This window comes from Hippocampus bargibanti, linkage group LG09 (genome assembly GCF_051943395.1).
Source record: "Hippocampus bargibanti isolate YZ-2025 linkage group LG09, ASM5194339v1, whole genome shotgun sequence".
NCBI classification, from domain to species: domain Eukaryota; kingdom Metazoa; phylum Chordata; class Actinopteri; order Syngnathiformes; family Syngnathidae; genus Hippocampus; species Hippocampus bargibanti.
In genome coordinates this window covers 21162760-21189697 of record NC_142742.1, presented here as the reverse complement: position 1 = coordinate 21189697, position 26938 = coordinate 21162760, and the positions used below count along the sequence as shown (strand labels likewise).

Genomic DNA, 26938 nt, shown 5'->3' with positions numbered 1-26938 from the left:
TGTGTTGAGGATGACGGACCCTCAGCAACAATAAAATGGCCTTTGAGTGCAAAGATTTAATTATTTCCAAAACTACCCTATTTCTACAAACTACCCTGCACTATCGGGCCCTTCAAATAACAAAAAGTGCATGTTCATTGAATGGCCTATTTTAACAAGGTTTTCATATATACTGTAGGATGCACTGTATTATAAGGCACATAGAATAGAAGCTACAATAGTGGCTGCGGATGCGCTGTGCTCCCACTAGATTGGGCTACACAAAGGGGAATAGAACCATACTTTGTTTGAGCTGTTGTTAAAGCGCAATATAAATCAATATGAATTGTCTTGTATTTGATTCGTTTTCTGGGCTGGTTGAATTTCTCCATTGTGAGACCAATAAAGAGTATCTAATGTAATCTAATGTACCTAATCTAATCTAATCAATTCGTGTAGGGCTGAATCCCTTCTAATTTTTTTCCTGCTAATAATCAGCACTACGTGGCATGGGAACACTAACAGGGAATCAACTCCATGGTTAATATAAAGAGAGTTAAAGTCTCTTTATCTTAAGCACATTGGATTAAAGGATGCACTGTCTGTTTTTGAGGAAACGGAATCTGTTAAAGCACCCCTTTTTGTGAGGAAAAATACGGTGTGGAAAAAAATATCACAAAAAAAGTGAAAATCATAGATTAACCCCATCAGGCAAGAACAAAATGGCAAAAATGACTGGTTGACTGTTAGCATGAGCAATACAAAGTACAGTGATGCAATGTTTAAAATCACTGCAATCACCGAGCAAACAATCCCTGTCACTAACTCTACAAGTTCACCCTTGACATTACCTGCAATTTCATTCAGCGAGTAGTGATGTGAAGTTGGAACGTACAAATAAATATGTTGCATTGCCAACCAAAAGAGACACTAATGGCTCTGAGTGTCTTTACAACAAAACTGTTCATTCTTCCCTAATAATGTTCCTGCATATGACAGAAAACGGCAGCAAGAATCGGCAAGCAATTTGTGAACCACTTATTCAAACAGCCATCCATTCATATTAATCAAGTGACAAATGACTGAGGAAGTGTGAAGCAGGATGGACTACTCGCATTCAAATCCATCAGCTATTTTTGTTTCTGCAACTGATGACTTCTGGCCTTCCACCTTTAAATGATGGTACGTAATGTCTTCACGTCCTGTCCCATAGTGTGATACTAAGTCCAAAAACCTTCCGGACGAATAACAGTATTTATCTTGTTAAATTTAGCTAACTGTATTCCCCCCATCCCAGAGATTCTGGATAGTTGCTTGGCAACTACAGCAAAAAAAATGCAAAAAAAGTGTAGCTGAGTGTGAAGTGAGCACACCATTTCATATGCAGAAGCTATTTTTAAAAGGAGTACGTATTGGCAATATTGTGTCAAGCCCTGCTTTTCTGGAACTTTTCCATACATGGCGCAACTGAAGTTTACCGTCAGAGAGTCTATATGGACTATACGGACTTTGGTCCGTGCAACCTTCTTAACTACCTCATCACTGGGCAAACGAAACTAAAATAAGCCCTACAAAAAGGAGAAAAACAGTTGAATGAATGACGCTGTTTTGATTGAATTCCAAGCGTTTTAAAAATAGTTGTCAAGATAAACAGTGGGCCAACCACAGTGAGGAGGACTAGAGTTGGCACGGCCCATAAACTCTCGTTAACAGACACACAGCAGGAATCCAGCAGACGCTCTCAGATAGCACAGTAAATGTGCCGGGACAAACGAGTAGGAGTGGGTCTTACTATTGGTTTGAATAATTAACGTCTCATGCTCGTGAACCCTGTGCAGTTTTGGCACCAACAATTTCCCAATTAATATAGTACGGTCAACTGACCAATGTGCTGGCATGATACTTGGTGTCGTGAGGTCCAAAGTTAACCTTGAATGACTCCATAAGATTTTAATTTGGGCCATCATTTTAACTTAAACTGTTAATGCGCCCGAGTAGGCAGCCTCAGCAAGTGCTCTCGTGAGCCTTGCTTTTTTTGGTTGTTTTTGTCTTGTTTTGTGTTTTCTTTTGTCACTTTGTGTTGTTGTGCATCGTGTGGAATGGATACATATTGTTTTTCAGCATTTTTGACCACGACATTCATCAAGGAGGAGACTGTGCTGAGCGGTTGCGTCTTTTCGGCAGCATGAATATGCCAGTACTGTTTTCGAATGGGAGGAATGTCGGAGCCATTCGACTGCCATCGCTGGACACCAAAGGGGCCATTGTGCTTTTTTGCGCCTGTAATGGGCAGCATCTTCACAGCCCAGCTTTGTTTAGCGGAAAGGTCAGTGCTGTTGGACAGTGTGCGGCTGGATGGATGCATGGTTTGAGGAACCCGCGATAAGAAGAAAGGAGCGTCAGCGCAGAGCGCCACTGCGTATGTGGAACTGTTGCGGCTTGGAATTGAAGGAGATTTATGTGGAACAGGAGATGTGAGACAATCTCTTTTCATCAATGGATGCTACAGCTGCGTGTTTGCTTTCAACATTTAGCTTGTAGTCGACATGCACATTCCACCATGATGTCCCTGATCCACTGGTGGAAAGACGCTTTGATCCTCTCCTCTTTCATCTAGAACTGCTTCATGTCATCACAAAGACGGTACAGCAACTCCTGAAGAATGAATGTCTCTCTGTCTTTGTTTTGTCATATTGTCTCTATACCGTCATATTTATTTAGTTTTTTTTGTTCTTTTGACTTCAAGACGGCGCCGCGAGAGTGGCTGCCTTTCCAGCAGCTCATGTATTTTGTTTTTCTACTTTCATTCCTTTCATCACCTTGCTGCTGTGAAATGTAAATTTCTCCACTGTGAGACTAATAAAGGCATATCCAATCCAATGGTGGGTCTTTAAATGTCTCGTGTTGTGGTAAAACAAAAGGAACTCTTAAATTCACTGCTTAAATTCACTCACAAGCTACTCCAGGTTGACCTTGCATCAGAAGAGAATTAATAAATTTTCAGGGGCAAATTGTCTCCTTGCAATGTGTTAAAGGACAACCAACGTCACTTTGTTTCCTAACTGACATCAGAAAAACATTTTATATCATCTAAAATACCCAAAACACGCAGTATGATATTTTTGGTCAAATGCAAAACACCAATAAAAATGATTTAAAGTGTCTAAAAAGTACTTCAATTTGAAACCGGAAGTGGCCAGTTTCAGAAGGTGCCGCCCCCATGTTCGTGGTGTCACAGCAAGACGTCTTGCCTTGCTCGAGAATCATAACAATGGCTTCAGATTCGGAGAATATGCTTTCTTGTTACTCTGTGGCCCCACTGATTGTTCCTACATTCCTGACTAACGATTGGCCTATTACCCCCACTGCCCCCGGTATCACCTCATCAGCATAACGACCCTCATCAGCATTGCGAAAGTTGCCTAACCTGTTTTGCCTAAGCAGGCTATTGTATGAACGATCCAAATTGAACCTCACCCCACCAGACCGATTTAACGAAGGATTTTGTTGTTTTATAAGAATCGCTTCTTTTACGCCCCTTTCAAACCATCTATGTTCTTTCGCTAAGATTTGTTACTCATACAGTTATGAATATGATTCAAATAGTTCTGAAGAGGAAAGCATACATGTTTGAAATCAATTAAAGAATTTATTCCATGTCATTTTTGGGGGGGGGGGAATGTAGCCCCGAATGTGTGTCATCTGGGGGGAAATGTAGCACCGAAAAGAGACAGAAGAGGGCGACAAAGCTCTGTGGAAACGGGCTGATTAATTCCTGGCAATTTTTGTCAGTGAATATCAAATAGATGCTCGGTGCCACACATAAGGATTTTTAAGGTGTTTTCCTTCTAATTTTGCCATTGACACGGATCAACACGAAGTTTTCAGACCAAACAAAGTATTGCAAAATGCATTGAGGTGATGCAAGGTATGTCCTTTCTCGCTGAGGGGCGTTCCTTCAGTGACGTAGGGTGATGACTCGTCACCAATTCAAAAACAAAACTTCCGGAATATTCAGCGCGAGTCTTAAAATGTAAAATATAGCTATATGCGGTGGAATCTTTGTAAAATACGCTCAGTAGAAGTCATTTGAAGCCATTTTACAAATTATGGACACAACTTGTCCAGAGACGTCGGTTGTCCTTTAAATATAATGTTGAAATATACAGTGTATGTAAATGTAAGAAACTAAGTTTTTCAAATTGTTGCATACATAAGATTAAAGCTTGGCTCGCCCACATTAAATTTGCAGAAACCAGGTAGGACTGCACCAGTAGCCCAAATGCCTAATCTAAAAATACCTTGGCAGTGATGTAAACTATTGTTTTCTCGGAATTTTGTCAACGTGATCATTTGAAAATGTAAACATTAGCAGAGATTCATTGAAGTGTTTGCCTAATGATATTCATCTAATTCTATTACTGTGAGAAATCACAGTAAAGTGATACGTGTGGTCACGTCAATTAAGGAGAATTATGATTAATGATAAAAAGTAATAACATTAAAAAGGCAATTTGAGCAAATTTGTTATTTTAGACGTGTACTCGGTTCTACTTTAACTTTTGACCATTAACCATTTGAGATTCTGGACAGCTTGAGAACAAGGTGCCGCTCATCAAGTCTGAATGCCCTAGCACTGGCGCTGGTCGTACTGGTAATAAAACCTGTACTTGGCATTGGTGATACTGTCGAATTAGAGGAGTGAGCAGTGGCTGAGTTGTATGAGCTATGAGGACACCTTTAAAACAGCCTGATATCAACTGGGGCTGAGAGACGAAATGTGATGAATTTGGGACCTTTCCCACATGGGAATTGTAATAAATGGTAGAAAACCAAAATGCAGAATATGAAGATGATCATTATGGTGAATTGTGTGTGGTTTTTTTTTGTTTTGTTTTTTTTTGCTGCTGACTGCATACAAGCGTGTGAAAAAGGAACACAAAGTGTGCAATCATTAGCACGTACAACGGTGTATCAAGCGCATACAGACTTTCTGTGTAAGAAAAAAAATATTGCGTGTGGGAGGGTATGTCTCACCAGAAGGTTGACAAAGCTGAAGCTAGATGGAAAGTGTGTGTGGGAGTCTCCTGTTCTCTGCTCTGCTCACTCACACCCTCATCCAACTAAAAATACACGAAAGATGAAGGTTGCAAATGCTTGAACACACACCACAAGATCAGTCATTTGCAAATCCAAGAAAAACAATTGCCGATATATTCCATTTTTATTATGGTACTCATTTATATGCTTTTTCATTTACCTGCTGCAGCTCTCTGTGACTTTGTAAAATATTACAAATTCAGTAGTTCTGCTCAATTTTCAAACGTATTGGTACATTTCAAGATTAGAATTACAGTAAAGTCTCGTTATATCGATATCGGATATATCGATAGTCCCGGTTATATCGATACTATTTCTATGCACGCACGGAGAAAATTACATGCAAACAGGGTCGGATATATCGATAGTCCCGGTTATATCGATATTTTTTCGGACTCCCTTGAATATCGATATAACGAGACTTTACTGTATTGCAATTGTAACAAAGATAAAGGATTGCTGGACGGCTGGACGGAAAGACGGATAGGTAGGTGGGTATAGGCTGGTTTTGGGATGGATGGATGGATGGATGGATGGATATCACTAGCTAAACCACGAAGAAACCATGAGATTTATTAAACTCCACCTTATATAAGGGGTGTCAAATTATTTCTGTCGCAGGCCGCATTGTAATTATGGTTTACCTTTGCGGGCTCTTCTGAATTTTGGGGACCATATCTAATCACCTCCACACCGTACAAGCACAGCATAGAATAAATTGATGAATAACTAGTTTTAAAATCAGAAGTCAAGAAGAGCAACTGTTTATGTGGATTACTTATGACAATGTGAAATGTTGGTTCAGACATTAGCCAGCATTATGGAACTTGACATGCTTGATTTGCTTTCGCAAGCCAGATAAAATGACCATTAAAACTTTCCACATGTCTAGTTGATGACGAAACTGTTTTGCCACCTTTAACAAATACGTATCAACATTACGTATCAACAATACGTATCAACATTCGGGCCGTGCACAAACAGGGCTGGCCCGTGTTGAAATGCATATACATAGACTGATTAAAAGTTATATGAAAGTATTGGATTGGATTTGCCTTTATTAGTCTCACAGTGGAGAAATTTACATTTCACAGCAGCAAAGTGATGAAACTATTGTTTCGTTCTATGATGAGCTATTCAGGTAACACGAATAAGATAGATAAGCATTAGACAAACAGAAACATTTTCAGCTCAATTAAAATAAACGTTTACTGTCGGAAATGTTTGCATATGTATATAGTCGCTCCACCTCACACTTATGGTGTCCAATTGTTTCACCAACTTGTTCAACTAGGAAATGTCACCTAATGTATGTTGCATCTGTGAATTTGGAAAATCGGAATCATTCGGGGCCATTTATATTAGTGGGATTTTTTTTTACAATGACAAAACCGTCATTGTCAATAAGCTGTTCTCACACAAAAACGCATGAATTCCAAAGGAAAAAAATGAATTGGCGAATACGTGATATCACTGTAGTCCATTTTACCAGCCGTTGCATCAACACCACTACACAACTACTCAATCAAAAAACTTATAGTGTAATATAATGCCTGTTGCAAATAATATCATGTAATACTATTATAGGTGCAGTACATTTAGCAAAGATAATAAATAACTATCATGTGGTGTGATGTGGTACCACTCTTTGTCCCGCTCAGTAATCAGTGGGTCAAATGCAAGCGGAAAACCAAGCTCAACATTTCCAGTTGTGTCCAAGGCATGAAAGTGACATGACTGAGGTGAAGTGTGACATTTTCAAGCCATTTAGGACTTGGAGATCGGACAGACATGGGATCTTCTTCACTGAAGTGGAGCAACAAACCAAAAAAAGGCCACAAAGGAGTCCTAGCAGTATCCCCAGAGGAGGTGCTGAGTAGAGAGACTGGCTTGTTTTGCAAAAAGGAGAAAAAAATGACCTGGGCCACCATCCCGAGTGCCTTATAAGGAAGTGTTTCTTCCAAGCTAGCACACTGATACCAGTACCGTTGTTGCTCAACTCAACTGCACTCCAGAGACAAAGCCGACACTTGGGTTTTCGTGTCAGGTTGAGGCGAGACTATCCACACCTCCATGGGGATCCAAACAATCAAATTGCTCCACATTGAATATGGAAAGTGGCATAGGAGTCAGGCAAAAAGTGAACAGGAAATGCTGGAAGAGAAAAAGACATGCACATTTGTGTGGCCAAAATAGGGAAAAAGAAAAAGTGGAGTGGAACATGTACTGTAAATAGCAGAGGCTATTTGAGACAAGAAAAGATATGTGGCGAATAAACAGTCAATGATAACCAAATGCATGATGTTACTTTTATGACACTAAGATTGTTAGGGCATCATTACAAAGACTGGTCAAAAATAAAGATTTCAATACGCTGGTTCAATAGAAATGTGCTATTGTAAATGACATATTCACACAAAAGTCATAGCTGAATCAAGTCTTGAGCCTGAGCCTGATGACAGTTAAACGTATCTGCAGCGTGTCAAACACGGCTGAAAAGCAGGCTGAAAAGAGAGACAGAATATGAGATAAAGCTAAAAATAAAAACAGAAAGTGTAGTCATTTTGGGGACTTTGAGCGCCATATACAGTAGAGTTGCCAACTATTTACCCAATGAGGTCATTTCCTTCAGGACCGGAGAAAGGCAGTCTATGTGATTTTTAGGGCTGCTGCATTTGAATAATATTGGTGTACTTGGATAGCTGACTGAAAACTCTCTCAAATAACCAGGTGTTTGGATGAGAATAAAATACAAAAATAATTTCAATTACGTCAAGATTCTCTGTAACACAAACACAACTTATTTTTAAATGAATACTCCTCAAAGACAAGACATTTTATGGTCATATCCTGAACTTACAATTCAATGACTGTAACACGTTCTGAAAAAGCTGGTAATGTGGCAAAACAAGAATATAAAAGTTGAGGAACACTATACATGTATATAAAACACCCATTTGTAACATCCTACAGGTGAACCTGTGGGATGTACCTGAACCTGGGAACAGGTAGTTGCCATGATTCAGTATAAAAAGAGCTTTCCCGAATTGTTCAGTCAGTCACCAGCAAAAAGGTGAATTTTAATATATTGTTGTTTTAATATTTTGTGAAGAAATTAGTCAAACAGTGTAAGGACATTCAATGTAGAATTGCAAAGAATTTAGGGATTCCAGAGCCTTCAAACTGTTGAACAGCTAAAGCTGTACACCAAACAAGAATAGACAAAAATTCTACCTACAAAGCTTCAGGACTGAGTGTCCTCAGTTCCCAGCCACTTATTCAATGTTGTTAAGACAATGTGATCTAACACAGTGATAAACATGACCCTGTCACAGCCCCATTGAAATGTGCTCCAATTAATGATTATTGGCAAAAAAAAACAGAGTTTATTGGTTTGAATATTAAATATACTGTCGTTGTAGTCTATTCAATACACTATAGGTGGAACATGATTCCGGAGTCTTTGTATTTCTGGTTTTATTTATGCTGAACCCAATTTCCGAATTTGTGGATATATCTTTATCGTATTAAATGATTAATATTAAGTGTCTCAAACTGCTCATCAGCAAGCTGGGCAAAGGCCTGATAACGGCCTTGATCATTTGAATCAGGTGTGTTGGAGAGATGGAAAACAAGCAGGAATGCAGTCTCCAAGGACTGCAGTTTGGGAACCCCGATAGGATTAATGGCCATGATTGTAAAAATAAAATATTTACTTGTAATATTTATGACTACACTGACCTTCCAACCATCCACATTGCATGTACACACAAACACACACACGCGCGCGCACACACACACACACACACACACACACACACACACACACACACACACACACACAGAACACAAACACACACACACACACACAATGTGTGTGTGTGTGTGTGTGTGTGTGTGTGTGTGTGTGTGTGTGTGTGTGTGTGTGTGTGTGTTGGACAAAATAATCTGCCAATAAAGTTTAACTGTCTCTGATCTCCCTGCTCCAACACTCGCTTTCTGCTAACTACGAAGGCAGTGTCTCCAACACTCAGCACTTCCATCACACTAGCTCACATGCAGGAAGTAAACACCACTGACGCAATCGTCGGAAATATTCTGATGAACATTGTCAATGAAATAATTATGCAGGGGTGTCCTGTGATGTGTGGGTGTGCGTGTGTGTGTGGTGGGGGGGGTTACAGAGGTATCAACAGCAAAAGGGGCCCCACGCCTGTTCATTAGTGAAGAGGTGATTTTTGAGATAAAAACGAGCATGTGTTTGTCTTGCAGCAGAGAAAATGGAAGGGCCCAGCAATTCAAATCACAGGCCAAGAACAGATGCAACTGTAGTTAAACTACCAGTACTCTTTATGGCTTACATTAAGTTAGTTTGCAAGTCCTGAATTTATACAACATTAATCTTTTCAGGAAGCCCCACTGATCCACAATTAATGTACAGTGGAAACTCAATGCCTAAAGTAACGCATTCACCCAAATATTGGGGGGTGGGGAAGATGGGGTGACTCAAAAGCGGTACAACATTTATGTGGTTGAACTGCAGCCATACATGAAGTCATGCGAGACCTCAACATACGTCGGCAGACGTCCGCATATGTCAGGACCCTTCAGATCAGTGAGCAAAAACTATTCGTCCACAGATGTGTTTGTGTATGTGCGTTTCAGATCAGTGAGCAGAACTGTACCGGGTAGGAGTGCGCAGCTCTCCAAAAAAAAGAGAATTTGATACATATTGTGACACAAGGGTTGCAATACGAATCAAGTACAGTATATTTTAAAGTGGAACAATTCAATTTGCGAACATCCTGTAAATCAAAACTAATTTTCCAATTCAAATAGGTTTTTGTAAAACCCATAGTAATCGTACAAGTGCGGATCGCAGCGATGATGTATAACGTCAAATTTGGGATGCAGTGAAATGCAAAATGCCCAAAAAATTAAAACGGGGAAATCAAAACACCAAATTATAGTAATTTGGTATTTAAAGGAATACTGCACGTGACCCCAAAATTAATCTTCTTACACTCTACTAGGAAGCGCAAAATGCAAATACAGTAAAGTCTCGTTATATCGATATTCTCAGGAGTCCGAAAAAATATCGATTTAACCGGGACTATCGATATATCCGACCCTGCGCGCATGTAATTTTCTCCTTGCGTTCATAGAAATAGTATCGTAATAAGCGGTAGTATCGATATAACGAGACTTTACTGTATCCATTGCATCCGATCCCTGCAAAAAGGTTGAAGCCAATTCAATCTCAAAAATCCAACATAGCCTACACAGTATGATGCACATATCGAGTTCCCTTCTAATATTTTCAGACTATATTTGTAGATATAGATGCACATAATTGTGGGTGATAATCAGTGATATTTTTTCTCTTAAGTTAGGCATTTTTTTACTCTCTCCATGAGGCAACTTTAAAACGTGAATTATATTTAAAAATACATTTAAATTTCGTTCTAATATTTTCAGATTATGATTAGCACATGTCTACACATACAAAGAAATGGCATTGTATCACGGTTTTCATACATTATGGCACTGTAATGAACCAGTTGCACAACCTAGAACAGTACATGATGTGGCTTGCGTTAGCCACTGACTCCTGTAATAAATGTACGTTATTGCCCTCTTTCTCGAAGTGAATTAGTTATATGGTTAGGAGTGTTGTCTCTTGTTGCAACACTTCGACAATGTGATGAGGCATGTTAACAGCCCAATTGGTCAGGAAACGAGATCAAAATGAACAGTAGTGTGACAGCACTGAAAACGTCCCACGACCCAATTTTTTGAACCAGTGTAAAAAAGGCCAATATGACGGCATACAGTGTATGGTAATATTTTCAAAGTTTATCACAGCTGACATAAATATTTGCAGTGTACTTCATTCAATTCATTTAGTACTCACACACAAGAAAATGAGGTTGGAGTCGTGTGCTGCTTCAAAATTTCAACGTCAGTCCAAAAATGTTCACTTATTACTCCGTGTGTTGTCTCTGTTATCTAACTGTGATGACATTCTAATTTCAATTGATTATTTTTTAACAAGATGATGCATTTACCTATGCAGTGTCATGGATAATTTCTCCCTTTCAACAAAGTTCACTGAGAAAAAGCAAGTACTATGATATAATATGATGTACAGGACCCAACTGAGTACATGTACCTGTCCCATTATATATCAATGTAACACTTAACTAAACAAACATGATTAAGTTTGCTTGACTTTAGTTTTCGACACAGGGCCCCTTGATTGAAGGTATTCCCCAATTTAATACAAGAGACTCTTGCCATCTTATTTGAAACCGATTTGTGCCTGCCCTGTCAGGCGAAAGTCATTCAAGAATGCCTGGGAGGATACGATTTAATCAGACTCCAACCATTAATGTCACAAATGTGACTCTTTAATTTCATATGCTATGTATATGATTAAAGTAAAATGAAATTGAGGACTTGAATTATGTCAAGAAATGCCCACCCACCATTTACTTTTCATGTTTTTAAATCCGACCTGCTGGATGTACTACGTCATGCTTCTCTCATCTTTTCGAAGCACAACGACCACAGCAGTGACCATTATCCAATCGTCTCCATAAAAACCGCAAATGGCACATTCTCGACAATTAATCCTAATCTGTTGACACCACAGAATGCACGTTCTGTGGAGAGATTTAAGTCAGACCCATCCTGCGGTAGGCAAGAAAACTGACTTCCAGTGCAGTTTCCATGAAATACCTTTGTAATGGCAAGAAACTGTATCTGATTACAAGACAGACTGGAAAATGTAGTTTTACCGAGACAAAATGAACGGAGAGGAGTAGTTTCAGGAGTTTCCCCAATAGCAAAGGCTAACAACTCAAATGGGACAAGGTGGATAATTATGCACTTCGTAGATTTAATACAGTACCATGCAAAAGCCACATGACATGCCAATTGCACGACGTTAATCGACTATCGCGTTTCAGAACGCAACCACCGCGACATGATTCAACAATAAACGAGATGAAGTCCACTTGACTTACCAGCAAACTTTCCAGGTTCAACGCAGACCTGGGGTTTCTCATCATGTCCTCCAACTTCTTCAACCGGCTTTCCATCCTCCTCTCGGCGCCCTGAGACATGTCTGCGGCGTCTCACGTCAAACAAAAGCAAAAAAATAGATGATTCCCGACTCTTTGGCTTTACATGTGAACCGCCGTTGTTCGGCCTAGCGTGGCAGCTTCGGAGCTCCCAACCCACCCAGATCGTCGCTAACGGGAATGGAGTGCAACAACGAGAGGAAAATATTCCGAAAGCAACGAGACTTCCAAAAACTCGCCCAGAGAGCGGTCCTTAACAAAGACAGAGACGTTAGCCTTTCAAAAATCAAAGACAACGTTCCACATCCCATCTCATCTCCCGTTAAGTGGGAGATGCATGGTCAAAGTCGACGATAAAGTTTGAATTTGAAGATAACGGCAACAGGCAGTGGCAGCAGGGCGTTTTCTTTGCGCCCCTCGCCCCCCCTTTTTCGAACGTCTGCAAAAGCTTCGGATTCTCTCCGCCAAATATACACCGTTTCACTTCGACTCATTCAGGGGGAAATCTAGTCGCCAGTCGGTGTCAAAGTTTCTCCTCCGTGGTGCCACAAGTGTTAGTAAGGCATAAGGAGAATCCCGCGCTCAGTTGTTAATGAGCTCGCGCTCTCTTCCTGGATTCTCTCTCGCATTTTCGAATGTTGTCCAGCCGTCGTCTCGTTCGGACTTTTGACTTTGGTCGAGGAAAAAAAATCCTTCTTCGCTTGGTAGAAAACTCAAGCATTCAACCAATCCTCACGATTCACCTAATCTCCACCGCAAAGCACAAGCAAACAGGGACGTAGTCTGAGATTTGCCTCCTCCCATTGAAAGAGAGAACTATATTTCCCATGATGCACCGTTCCAGACCTGCCGCTCAATTTATCTCCACCGACTGAATTTTGAACACAGGTGTCACTCCGAACTCCGATCGGATCGGTGAGCTGCTCATTTGAATGAGGTGTATTGCAGCAGCGAAAGATAGAAAGCATACAGAAAAGCGAGCATCATATCTGGCTTTGTTGATGAAAGGGTTTCTTCAGCTGTCATCTGCACTTCTTTGAAGGTGTCGGACGTTTCGCTTCTCATCCGAAAAGCTTTGGCAGCAAACTTCGTAGACTGATTTAGAACAGGGGTGCTCACACTTTTTCAGCATACGAACTACTTATAAAAACTACCAGGTCAAAATGATCTACCCACGACAAAAATGCAAAACATAATTATTTTCAAATGTTTTAAGGATTCTTTGTGTGTACAATGTATGTTGATGTACCTTGCATAACTGAATAAGCCAATATTGCACACCACACATAATAACTACATATACATAACATAATAAATAACTATTAACATTTTTTGGTAATTACCCGAGTTTACTTTGATGACTTGCACTGAATTGAATCAGCCAGGGATGCATAGTCCGGACAGTAGCTGCTGACAGCCAGCATCAAGCACATTTACAAATGTTCATCATTCATGGTGGAACGGAATTTGGACTTAATGATCTTCATGTAGGAAAAGGCCGACCCACATAAATAATTGGAGCCGAATAATGCAGTCAAGGAGGTAGCACATTTCCTTATGTTGGGGTACTTTTCCTGTGTGAGTAAGTTACAGAACTGTCCATGAGCCCTGGACTTCAGCAGTGAGAACACTCACAATCTCCGATGTCTTTCCATATTTGCTGGGTTAAATTCTCAGCCATGGCTTCACAGCGCCGTGTAACTGTATGTCTTGACAGCTGCAGAGCTTTGATTGAAGATAATATCTCTGCCTTATTTTTAAAGTCTCTGAAAAAAGAGTCAGCTGCTTCAACGAATGCTTCTTTTACCATCTCTCCATCTTGGAAGGACTTATTGTTTTTAACGATGGTGTGACTTTGATTGTTGGGTGTTAGTGAAAAAAAAAAGAAATATCACCTTGCTGTCCGGACAACTGGGATTTTAGTTTGTCCACCGTTCTCTTTCTCAGCTGGCTTTTCGGCGGGAAGTCAATGTCGTATTTTCCATGAACAGTCCGAAAGTGCCGCTCCACATTTTCCCATTCCGTATGAAAGTAATGTTTTGCCCCCTTAGTGGTCCCGCTTTCTCACTCATTTTGATCACCATATGTTTTAGCAAGGGCTTAAAATCTGAGGTAATTCGCTGACGAGCTTGTAAATTTTGCTGCGTTTAGCGCCGTTGTTAACGCATGCACGGCGACCTAAAGGTAAAAATTCAGTTGTCATCTGAATGGTTGCCCTTTATGTCAATCAAGTGACGGGACGTTTGATAGGCTGACAAATGTTTTTTTTACTGTCACGCTGCGATCGACCAGTACTACCTCCGCGATCGACCGGTAGATCGCGATCGACGTAATGAGCACCCCTGATTTAGAACATTGAACCATGAATATGTATTTTGGAAACAAATGTTTTTTTTTATAATATAAAGTATAGGGCTGATTGACTTAAATGGAGGCGCCAACACTTTTTCCTCAGAGACAATTAAAGATGTACTTCACAAGCAATTCACTGCTCTTCAATCTTAATGTTTTGTTTATCAATAATGTAATGATTTTGTTGAGATCTTCAGCGTTTTCGCGATGCATTTGGGCGAATAAAGAGTTGAGATGGTCCTCTTGTTTAGATCATACAAGTAGGATATTTATTTGCCGGAGCACTTCGGGCAGCCGCTGCGCTCATCGTCGTACGAGAAGTCAAACACATACACACACTGGTTTTTATCGCTGTCAAATCACGTGATGTTGCATAGTGGCTGGGTTGCCAGATCAGCTCAGTATTACAGCATTATGTTGCGCTCTCCACTATAGTGAGGGAGATACGGTGTTGTGGGATCCAGAAAGAAACCACAAGACAAGCAGTGTGATACGCCTTGACTCAACAGTGGTTTACTTCGAATGCCAAGATGTAATGCAAACGTTGTAATGCACAACAATTTCCTTTCCAACGATCTAAAGCGGTCCGACACGAAATACTAACCGAAGCAGGCGTTCCATGTTTAAATAAACATTTTCGATATACCGTATTTTCACGACCAAAGAGCGCACCGTGTGAAAAGGCGCTGTCTCATTTATGTGTGCCATTTCTGTATTTAACACACACATTGGGCGCACCGGATGAAAGGACGCAAGTTTTATATACCGGTACATATCCTCTACTGCCATACGGGCGTCCGCCTGACACAACATACAGGCGTATTTAAAAAACAGATCGGGAGCAAAACTGAGTTTGGTAGTGCTTTATTTATTAATGACAAAGTAAGAACATTTTGTAATCATCGCTCAATAGGCGTCGGCATGGTAAAAACAAGCACATTACCGGTAACGGAATCGAACAGTTGCGCTAAATCCAACATGGCAGGTTCGCTTTCCTCACTGTCAGTTACTGTCTGTGCCGTGCGGCTCCGCGGAAATAATGCCGGCTTTTCCGAAAGCTCGAACCACCGTGCCAGCAGACACATTAGCCTAAGCATCCACAATCCATTTGCAAACTGTGGCGTAACTCGCCCGGCGCTGCCTACCACTCTTCGTGAAGCTGTGGTCTCCTTCGGTCATCCATCGTTCCCACGCCGCTCTAGCCTCACTTTGAACGGCCAGTTCACACCGATGTCCAGCGGTTGGAGTTCCTTGGTCAACCCACCCGGAATCACAGCAAGCGTAGCGTTCATCCACTTCACTTTCTGCTTCACATTGTCTGTGAGATGCGCTCGCATAGACTCACAAATCAGAAGTGACGGTGATGTGTGGAAAAAACCTCCCGGTCTCCTTACATACACCTGCCTCAGCCACTCCTTCATCATATCCTCGTCCATCCAGCCCTTTTCGGCTTTGTGGCTCGGCTGGATGCGCTTGTCGGCGATGTGCTTCTCGCAGTAGGACCGGAAGTTCGCCAACCTTTCTGAATAATCCGCCGGCTGTTGCTGCGCAACCGTAGTTCTGGTCCGGATGGAAAAATGGCACAGTTTCATAAAACGCCAGCACCAAGACGGACCTCCTCGGAAATGTTCAATTTTCATTTCCTCCGCTAGCGTTACTGCTCTGTGTCGGATGGTGACAGTCAAAACGCTCCTACGCTAATACGTCCGCACCAGAACCGCGGGACGTGAGCTTTGTGGAGACAACCCACCATGATGACAATCAACTGGGGAATGAACTGCCGGGGACAGAGCCGGGAGCTGCGGAAGTTGACCAACCTCAGGAGGGCAACATGGGTCCGGAAAATGATCCACCTGTGACTGTGTGTCCCCCCTTTTATTCCTCTCTCAACATCTGCTGAACGGTCTTTCTTTTATCTTCGTCCAAATGAGAAAGGTCAATTGGGGGGTCCCACTGCTCACTGAGAGCGATGGTGGTATTCTGGACATGGACCTCATTGACAAGCGCTGAAGGAAGGTTCCTTTTAAATATGTTAGCTGGGTAGACAGACCCTACTGACTGCACTGTACCAATAATAGTCTTTACTGGAAATCTAATATCATGGTTAGTAGGGTTCTGGACACTAACAACTATCCTAGGGATAGACCCTGCCTTTACTGAGACCAACGAGTCACAAAGCTCGAGGCCATCTGGCCACTGTGGGTTTTCACTTGGCTCAAAAACCAATGTAACATCTTCCTTAAAGGGCTTAGCCTGTACTTTGCATGGAATAAGAAGTGAGCTATGCCTAGCTATAGTGAATCTCTCATTTGTTGTTTTTACACAGTACTCATGCGCTTGTCCCACACGAACTGCTTTTATGAAAGTGGCAGCTTTATTGCGCTTAAGGTGGGGAAAAGCTAGTCTAACCGATTTCAAGAGCTTTTCTGTATCCCCTGTTTGTGACTCATTAGAGGGCCATCTAACACAAGACGCTCAAACCCTATGATAGGACACTGTTGCTGGTCACCTTTTAGTACTAAAACTGGTACAAGTCGCCCTGGATCATTAGCACCAAGTTTAAATGGTATCTCAAGCCATCCTACATAAGGCATATCCGTTCCATTAGCTGCCACAATATTGAGAGTGTTACCAGGGTCAATAAGCTCATTCACATTTTTCAATGACATGTCAGGTAAGTTTGTTTGTTTCCATAACTCATCTACAGCACACACCTGGGACCCCGAGTCCCAGAGTGCTTCAACCCTTTTGTTACCCAAAAAGCACCGAATAAGACATTTCTTTCCCACTAACTCCCTGACCGAAGGTAATTTGCCACACTGTTTCTTATCTGTACGCTCGACAAATGACTGCTTATGTCTCTTCTGAACGGGGCCACATGTGTGGGGCTTACATTCCATTTTCATAGCACCACTGTAACACTGGGACCTATCTGTCTCTGTGGTCACACCATGTCCCACTGGGGTAACCCTTTCTAGTTTAAAGCGTGGTTCCTGGCTGAGTTTTGTGTTTTGCAGCCTGCTCTGAAATGTTCACTACTTCCACATTTAAAACAGTGCTGACAATATTCTTCACCTGTCTGAATACAAGAATAACACCTGGGCTGAGGGCGACGGGGCATGTAGTACTGCTGAGGAGCGAACCGCTGCTGGAACTGTGCTGCCCCCCTCATCGGCCTGGGACCTGGTGCTGGGTGGTACTGCTGAAGAGCTGATGGGGAGTGCTCGGTGTAGCAGTGCCTGGCTGGTGGGTCTACCTGATATGGTGAAGGTGGAGTGAAGATGACCTGTTCAGGGTAGTGGTCAGGCAGGCGTTTAGGTCCTCCGCTGGTGGGCTGAGAAGTGGCTGTTGGTCTCTGAATAGTCTCTTTGATCTGGGACACTTCTGCCCGCAGCTCCTTTAAAAGCATCATCTCTGACCTCATCTCTTTGATCTCTGAAAGGAGTTCATTCGGCACAGTAACCGTATTCTGCTTTAACCGTATTCTGCTTCTTCTTCCCAATCGGGGCTGGTGTGTCATCTAACTGGACAGTGTTCACCGTTGTCACCCGTGCAGCAGCATTTTTCTTTTTTTCCTGTCGCTCCTTTTCATTTGCAGATGCCATGTTTAATTTTTCTAACAGTACTTCATCTGATGTGGTGGTTAGCAGGAGGAAAGGTTGCATGTCACTCTTTACATTGTCACTCTGTAACCCCGTCAGAACTGTGTGCAGGAATAAACTCTGGATCAATGTAGGATCATACTTCACCCCTGATTCGGCCTCTTGAGATGCAAAAAGAATCCTTTGACGAAGATCCATTGCACGCAGTAGAAAGTTCTGCGGGGACTCTTTATTAGTCTGCACTTCCGATGAGAGCTGCTTGTACAATTCAGTGGCTCCTCTCTCCTGATAGTGAGATCGGAGAATCCTTTGTAAAGAAGGTAGGGTGAGGTTTTCTTTCCCTTCGAGGTAGCTTCTCCTGGTGTTATGGCACGAACCACTGCATCGATGATCTCATCCCCCTGGTAGCCGCTACTGAGCCCACTTTCTATCTGTCTGACCAAATTAGGAAATGTGAGTTTATCTTTTTGTCCGAGTTCACCTATTTGTCCAGATATTTTGAAATCTTTGCGCGAGGGGGCAGTATGCTTCTCTTTCGCACTGCATCCCCCTCTTTTTCACTTGGTTTGGCTATTCCTAGTTCAAAATCTTTTACACTTTCAATCAAGTCCTTTACACGTAGCAAATCTGACATTCCTCCATCTTCTAGCTCTAATTCAGCTCTTTCAATGTAGGTTGACACAATATTAATTAGTTGGCCTCGAGTCTTTCCTGTAAGTTGCTCTCTTTCCAGTCCAGATATTTGGATTTCAGCACATAACTCTGACAACTGTTGAAAGTTCAGTCCAAATAACTTGCCTTTGATGTCCAACTGTAATTCCTCTAACTCCATTTTCGAGTGGGTAGACGCAGTTCAACTGGCCGGATTCACTTCATAGTCTTCCAGTGCCCTCTAGTGGTGGATGTACGCACAGAGATGCAACCAAAGCACATGTAGAAACAAACCAGTAAACGGCGACGCCACTCCGACTGGGTTGATTGGTGATATTCGGCGCGAGCTTCTACCCACGGCGAGTAGACAACGCTCAAACGCAAATATCCCAGCGGTGCCTCCAAAATCTTGCGCTCTCCACTATAGTAAGGGAGATACGGTGTTGTGGGATCCAGAAAAAAACCACAAGACAAGCAGTGCGATACATCTTGACTCAACAGTGGTTTACTTCGAATGCCCAGATGTAATGCAAACGTATGCGCACAACAATTTCCTGTCCAACGATCTAAATCGGTCCGACACGAAACACTAACCGAAGCAGGCTTTCCATGTTTAAATAAAATTTTTCGATATGTATATCATTTGTAAACCAATAGAACTACGCGAATGTAACCAAATTATGAAATAAGATAATTTAAAACCTGTCACAATTACACAAAATGAGGATACAATCTAAGTTTCTTAACACCCCCTTTTATACTCAGTTTGCTGTAATGTAAACCAAGATAAATAGAACAATGTGACCTCTGTCTTACACATTTCAGCTTCCAAAAACAATGGGTGTAAACTCTCAAATACAATTGTTTTTGCGTATTGGTAGTCATCAATAATGAAATCACCTTCCCATATGATTTTAATCACCTTGTCACTTCTTGACTCTTTGGCATAAATACAATAATCACCTGGTTTGCTTGTATTCATTATTTGTTAAATCATCATGGAAGACCTTTTTCCCGTTTCGGCCAGATTGTTTGAGATCGTAAAGTTTTTCTAGTTTGTAAACTAGACCATCATCCTTTTCTTCGTTTTCCAGAGCTGCTTTTTGAAGCCCTACTTTTATACCTGTTTGATTGGCTGTTGGTGAAAACATCTCTCCATAGTCTTCACCTAGCTCTTGCCCTTTGCTACTAATCGTGCTTTATATTTGTCTCTGACATCTGCATCACGTTTGATAGCATATACCCATTTACCCCCCCCCCCCCCACTGCTTTCTTGCCCGCAGGTAGGGTTGTCACAGTAAATGTGTTGTTGTCATTTAATGACTGAATTTCCTCATCCATGGCTTTTGCCCATTCTTGTGAATAAGTTGATCTCATAGCCTCTGCATATGTTTGCGGAACACCACACACCGCTCTGTAATAGTAGTGTACTGTGGTGTGTGCCCTATCATTATCGCTATACTCAATCACAAAATCATCCAAGTGACTAGGTTTCTTTCTTTCCTTAGTAGGATACCTTCTATTTTCAGGTTCATCATTTGTGTCACTTTGTTGTGTGAGGTTATGTTCATTTGGCCTAATCTCTGTGACTGCACTTTCGCGTGCACCCCTGTCTTTTATACATGACTCTTGGGCTCTCTTATTAGGCTTCTGAAAGACCTCACTAGTCTTAGGCTGTCTCATGCCATAATATGTGTTTTCATCTGTTTCATTTGTTTGCGTCTCTTTCTCAATATGTAAATAGTACAACTTTCCATACACATGTATCTCATATTTTGTCCCACCTTTTGTAATCAGTGCATTTTTTCCTTCTTTAAATATTACTGTTGCCCCGTTGGTGGTCGCCTTCTTTACAGACAAAATGTCCTGGGTGCATGAAGGAATGTATAAAGTGTCTCTCAGCGTTGTCTTTGTCCTTTGATGTCAATCAAAGTGATCTCAGCATCTCCCCTTGTATGTGCGACTCCGCTGCATTGTGTGCCGTCCGCCAGCTCCATGCGGTGTCTTTCCGGTCTGAACGTGCTGTCGAAATCCTTGAACATGGTAACGTCAGTGATGATATGCGAAGTGGCTCCTGTGTCCACCATCAATCCTCTCTCTCGGATGCCGCGACCCAACTGCTCCCTGGATCTGGTCTCGCTGTCCCTCATCTTGAACACGATGTCGGTGTCGCCATCTTCTGATGCTTTACTGGCGTCATCTCGTCTGTCTTTGTCCTTACGCCTGCACGTTGCGTCTTTGTGTGTCTTGCTTTTGCAATGACTGCACCATGTCTTCTGTCGACATTCTTTTGCTTTGTGGCCTTTGATCCCACACTTGAAATACACTATGCTTGTGTCATCACTGTGCTGGTCCACTCCGACCCTGTGTCTTCATCACACTGTCCCCTGACTCAGTGTTCAATTTCTCAGTGGCTTCAAAACTCCGTAGCTTAGTCTTGAAATCTGCAAACTTGATTTCATCATTTGAATGCGCTACATGGATTGCAAATGGCTTGAAACTTGCTGGTAGTCCTTTTAATACCATGGCAACAAGTAGTCCATCTCCCATAGTTTCACCCTCATTTCGGAGTGCTGTGATGGCGGTTTCGGCTTTGATGATATAGTCTGTAACACTTTCATCGTTCCTCTTTTGAAGCGACGTGAGCGTGGTGTACAGATTTATTATCCGTGGTTTTCCTTTCCCGGCATAATATTCTCTCAATATCTTCAAAGACTTTCTTCCATCATCGGGTGCATCTCTCATTATTAATGAGAGGCTCTTGTCATTAAGCATATTTATCAATTCCGGCATACGCATCTGCATTTTTCTCTGCATCCATAGCCATTTCGGAACTTGTTGTCCGAGCATTTTTGTTTCCCATATCTCATACTTATCTTCATCTCCGTCGAATGCCAGTCGAAGGTGCCTGCTTGCCCTTCCTTGATCCATCTTGACCGCTGTTTAGCCGGTTAGCAATAGCCTCGTTTGCTCACCGCTCTTTCAAGTCTGGATACACTTCTGGCTTCACTTTATCTCCCAAACGTCTCCTGGGCCCATAACCTGTTGAGATCTTCAGTGTTTTTGCGATGCATTTGGGAGAATAAAGAGTCGAGATGGTCCTCTTGTTTAGATCATACACGTAGGATATTTATTTGCCGGAGCACATAGAGCAGCCGCTGCGCTCATCGTCGTACGAGAAGTCAAACACATACACACACTGGCTTTTATCGCTGTCAAATCACGTGATGTCGCGTAGTGGCTGGGTTGCTAGATCAGCTCAGTATTACAGCATTACACAAAATGAGGATACAATCTAAGTTTCTTAACAGATTTGATTTTTTTGGTGTATTTTGTTAACATAAAGATGTTCAAAAACCTGGCCTGTAGTACAGACACCACCATGTCTTTGCTTACGACACACGTATGGACGCTACTTTAACTAATACGCCCTTCTATCTGAGGTCTGATGTCTCAATGCCTTAAATTATGAACGCAAACTATCTATCTATCTATCTATCTATCTATCTATCTATCTATCTATCTATCTATCTATCTATCTATCTATCTATCTATCTATCTATCTATCTATCTATCTATCTATCTATCTATCTATCTATCTATCTATCTATCTATCTATCTATCTATCAGAATCAGAATCAGAATCAGAATACCTTTATTCGTCCCGCAATGGGGAAATTTGCAGTCCACAGCAGCAATTGAAGAGGGATGGGGTTGGGGTGGGAGTGAAAGGATAGTAAACAAGATATTCTAAGCATAACAAAATAAAAATGTCAACTGTATACTGTGCAAATGTAGATGTGCAAAAACCGTTCTGTAAACAAGACTGTACATAGTGCAGAATCAAGAGATGCATTTAGATATATTGCAACAACCCATATTTACAAGTGTCCAGTTTTTTTTTTTTTTTTTTTTTTTTTTTTTCACATGTGATCATTGGGAATTGTGAAGCCTGACAGCAGTCGGTAGGAACGAGCGGCGGTACCTCTCCTTCTTGCAGCGCGGGTGTAATAGTCTCTGGCTAAAGGAGCTACCCAGAGCTGTCAGGATGGGCAGGAGGGGGTGGGAGGGGCTGTCCGTCATAGCTTTTAGTTTAGCTAGCGTCCGTCTGTTGCCCACCTCCTCAAGAGAGTCCAGCGAGCAGCCCACGACAGAACTGGCCCGCTTGACAAAGCGCTCCAGTCTTTATCTATCTATCTATCTATCTATCGCATACACACACCCACCTACACACAAAGTGTAGCAAAGCCATATTTGTCATCCCTGGTGTTGTACTATCTTTGTGACTGCTTTATTTCCTGTATATGATACCTCTCCTTGATAAGTGCTCTGTTACAGCTTCAGCTGTTGTTAAAGACTATATAAACCAATATGCATTGTCTTGTCTCTTGCTCAATTGTGATAGATTATTACAAATTAAAGTGAAAATCAGGATATACCGAGCTGTAGTTAAATATACAGTACTTTTTTCTGTGGCGCGCTTTCACCACAAAAAGCTTTACAGACAATTTAACAAAAATACCAATCATACAATAGGACACATACCATGAAACATGGACAATACAAACTTAACAGACTTATAAACTAAACTTATAAACTATATCCACATTGTTCTTGTTAGAAGTCACGGTTTGCGAGGTGGTGATGGCGGGTGCGGATCCCAAAAAGCAGGCAGGAGTGAGCAGGAGGTTGGATTGGATTTGCCTTTATTAGTCTCGCAGTGGAGAAATTTACATTTCACAGCAGCAAAGTCATGAAAGAAATGAAAGTAGAAAAGCAAAACATAGTAGCTGCTGGAAAGGCAGCCACTCTCGCGGCGCCGTCTTGAAGTCAAAAGAACAAAAAAAAACTAAATAACAAATAACATGACAACACAAAGACACAGAGAGACATTCATTCTTAAGCACTTTCTGTACCCTCTTTGTTACATAAAGCAGTTCCAGATGAAAGAGGAGAGGATCAAAGCGTCTCTTCACCAGTGGATCAGGGACATCATGGTGGAATGTGCACGTCGACTACAAGCTAAATGTTTAAAGCAAACACGCAGCTGTAGCGTCCATTGACGAAAAGAGATCGTCTCACATCTCCTGTCCCCCATAAATCAGCTTCAATTCCATCCCGCGACAGTTGCATATACGCATCGGCGCTCTGCGCTGACACTCCTTCCTTCTTATCGCGGGCTTCTCAAGCCATGTATCCATCCAGCTGCAGACTGTCCAACAGCACTGACCTTCCACTGAACAAAGCGGGGCTGTGAAGATGCTGCCCATTACAGGCGCAAAAAAGCACAATGGCTCCTTTGGTGTCCAGCGATGGCAGTCGAATGGCACCGACATTCCTCCCATTCAAAAACAGTACTGGCATATCCATGCTGCCGAAAAGGCGCAACCGCTCAGCACAGTCTCCTCCTTGATGAATGTTGTGGTCAAAAATGCTGAAAAACAATCCGTATCCGTTCCACACGACGCACAACAACACACAGTGACAAAAGAAAACACAAAAACAACAAAAAAAAAAGCAAGGCTCATCAGAGCACTTGCTGACGGCTGCCTACTCGGGCGCCATCTTGGACTCCAAACAACTCCTAGGTTGTTTGACAAATTGTATTAAAATAAGGCAGGAACAAAATGTAAAACATCAAAATCATCTGAACAGAAAAAATACAAAGTTTCAAAAGAAGACCAAAAGTAAAAGTCCGCCAAGGTTAAACAAACCCATACACAATGCATGCAGCAAACAAGCAGCAAACAATGAACCGACAGTGGATGGTCGTGCCGGGTGTCCTTTTAAGTGTCAGTGATTAAACGACCAGCACCTGCGAGGGTGCAGGCAGGGCTGACGTCGCTACCCGTTGGTCGCCAATCTGATCGGGACGACCCATAGAAATAGATAGGTTTAGAAGTGGCGTAGAGACGAGGTTGATTGCAAACCCGGAAGTGACGGCACGAGTTGTAGCGTCCCTAGTAACGTGGCTTGGTTTGGCATAGAAATAGGATAGTTTTGAGCGTATTTAGGTCTATTTAACATATGGATGCTGTAAAAAGGAACAACAGTTGGGGGCCGCAATGTTTCGCTTACGGATGCGTCAACTACAAGCTGAAAAACAAAGGAATTTCGTTCTTCAAGTGAGTGAAAATGAAATTTCTATAAAAAGAAAAAAAAAGAATTCGTTTTGCGATGTTTTAGCGATGAATTTTCGTCCTGTTTTCGATCTTCGACCGTGTATAAGTACGTTCTAGCTGTTCTTCATTAGTATGAAATTGAATTGGCTCTGCCTCCTCAAGCATGTAACTAATTCGACACTAAATTTGAACTGCAGGGGTGTGCGTTTCACTAAACATTGCTAACTTAGCAATATTGCTAATATATTGCTAAGTTCATTGTTAATGCTAAAAACGTGTCTCACTAAACATCATTTAGCAATATTGTTAACGCTTAGCAATATTGCTAAATAGCAAAGTTTAGTTAAACGCGCCCCAGGTTAGCCGACTCTGCTCATACAACATACTAATAATTACTTCTTGATCTTTTTGATCCGTTGTAGATTTCACACATATATACACTATACACAGTGTTACCTAATCCTCTACAATTTCTGATTTAGTCCAATTCCGATCACCAATTAAGTATGATCATTCTTTATGAATGTTATTTTTTTCACGTTTGAAGATTGGTTACAATCACACTCAAAAGATAATTATACTATATACAGTAAAGTCTCGTCATATCGATATCGGATATAGCGATAGTCCCGGTTATATCGATACTATTTCTATGCACGCACAGAGAAAATTACATGCAAATAGGGTCGGATATATCGATAGTCCCGGTTATATCGATATTTTTTCGGACTCCCTTGAATATCGATATAACGAGACTTTACTGTATGTATTTGAATTTTCAATCTTAAAGAGCTGTCATTTCTATTATTCATAACATTTTTAGACTCTGAATAAATATACATCAATAGTGGTGTATTTAATTGCAATTGTATGTTTTGGATTATAAAAAAAATTATAATCCAAAGCATATCTGATCTTGAAAGTTGAGGTTTTTGGACTTGTCCGACTTCACATCGCGCCAAAAGACGACGTGAGAGTGAAGTAGTTGTCTTCTAAAACATATTTAGCCACAAAGTATTAGAATTTCGTCGAATACCGGAAGAAAATCGACGAAAAACGAGCAAAAATTATTCATATGGTACGGAACTGTGTCAGAGGCTACAACTCGTGACGTCATCAGTGACGCCACGACCGGGTGACCGCGGGGCGCAATGCTATTGCCTCCTTTGGGCACTTCTAAACCTATCTATTTCTATGGGACGACCAGCACCTGTGCACGTGCAGGCGGGGCCGACAGCGCCCCCGTTGGTCACCAACCAGATCATGACATTAGAAGCATAAAAGTACTTGTAGATTTAGAGAGAATTAGTCCTTCACCTTCAGAGGTGAAAGACTAATCAGAGGTCATGATCACAGAATGCATATATTTCACTTAGTATTTTTCCCGAAATTTCCAAATACTGTACGTCAAATTCGGCGCCTTTAGTGCATGACTAGGGTCCACGTAACTACAATATGCTGCAAACTGCTAGTAACACCGTGACTCACAATAGGGAATTAACATTTTAAAAATCTTTTCCCAAAGTGTCAGTATTGAATTGAATTAAATTAGGTGGGGTACAGTATTTTAAATGTTACTTTCAAACAAATGAATGCGGAAAGTTTTTGCAGAGATCAGACAGACCTTTCGTGACTTTGTCCAAATAGTTAAAGAATAGAGAGTTGTGCATTTATCTATTTATTTATTTATTTATTTATTTATTTATTTATTTATTTGTTTATTTTTACCGACCATTGTTTGTACCGTTTACACACATGCGTGTTTTAACACGAAATAAGTCAGTTTAAACAGCTGGTTTCCTTTTTTAAATATTTAGCTCAGCAATATTATTTGATCATTTTTTCTTCTGAAGAACGTGTTGGGTCACAAAGAACATCCAATAGTTTTTCATTTCACCGATGTCGATTTTATCTGTTGGGTCACACATTACCCCATTGAACATCTGATCAGTACTTTCAGAAGCCAGAAGACGGCGCTAAAACACAGCAAAACCGTTTTTTTCCCCGATGCGGTACCATAACCTTGAATCAAGGACCAACCAGTCCC

The 26938-nt window shown here is 41.5% G+C and overlaps 1 protein-coding gene across 4 annotated transcripts in view; it reads right to left on the bottom strand.

The window, feature by feature from the left end:
- The window catches only part of rock2a (rho-associated, coiled-coil containing protein kinase 2a), a 49061-nt gene extending 36110 nt beyond the window's left edge, over window positions 1-12951 (bottom strand). For all 4 annotated transcript variants that reach the window (XR_016116105.1, XM_089005254.1, XM_089005255.1 and 1 more), the window contains exon 1: window positions 12108-12951. Coding sequence is in view for 3 of the 4 variants with exons in the window: in XM_089005254.1 (XP_088861380.1) it covers window positions 12108-12206 (99 nt within the window). In the remaining variant the exon portion in view is untranslated. The remainder of the gene's footprint in view (window positions 1-12107) is intronic.
- Between the last annotated feature and the right edge of the window lie 13987 nt (window positions 12952-26938).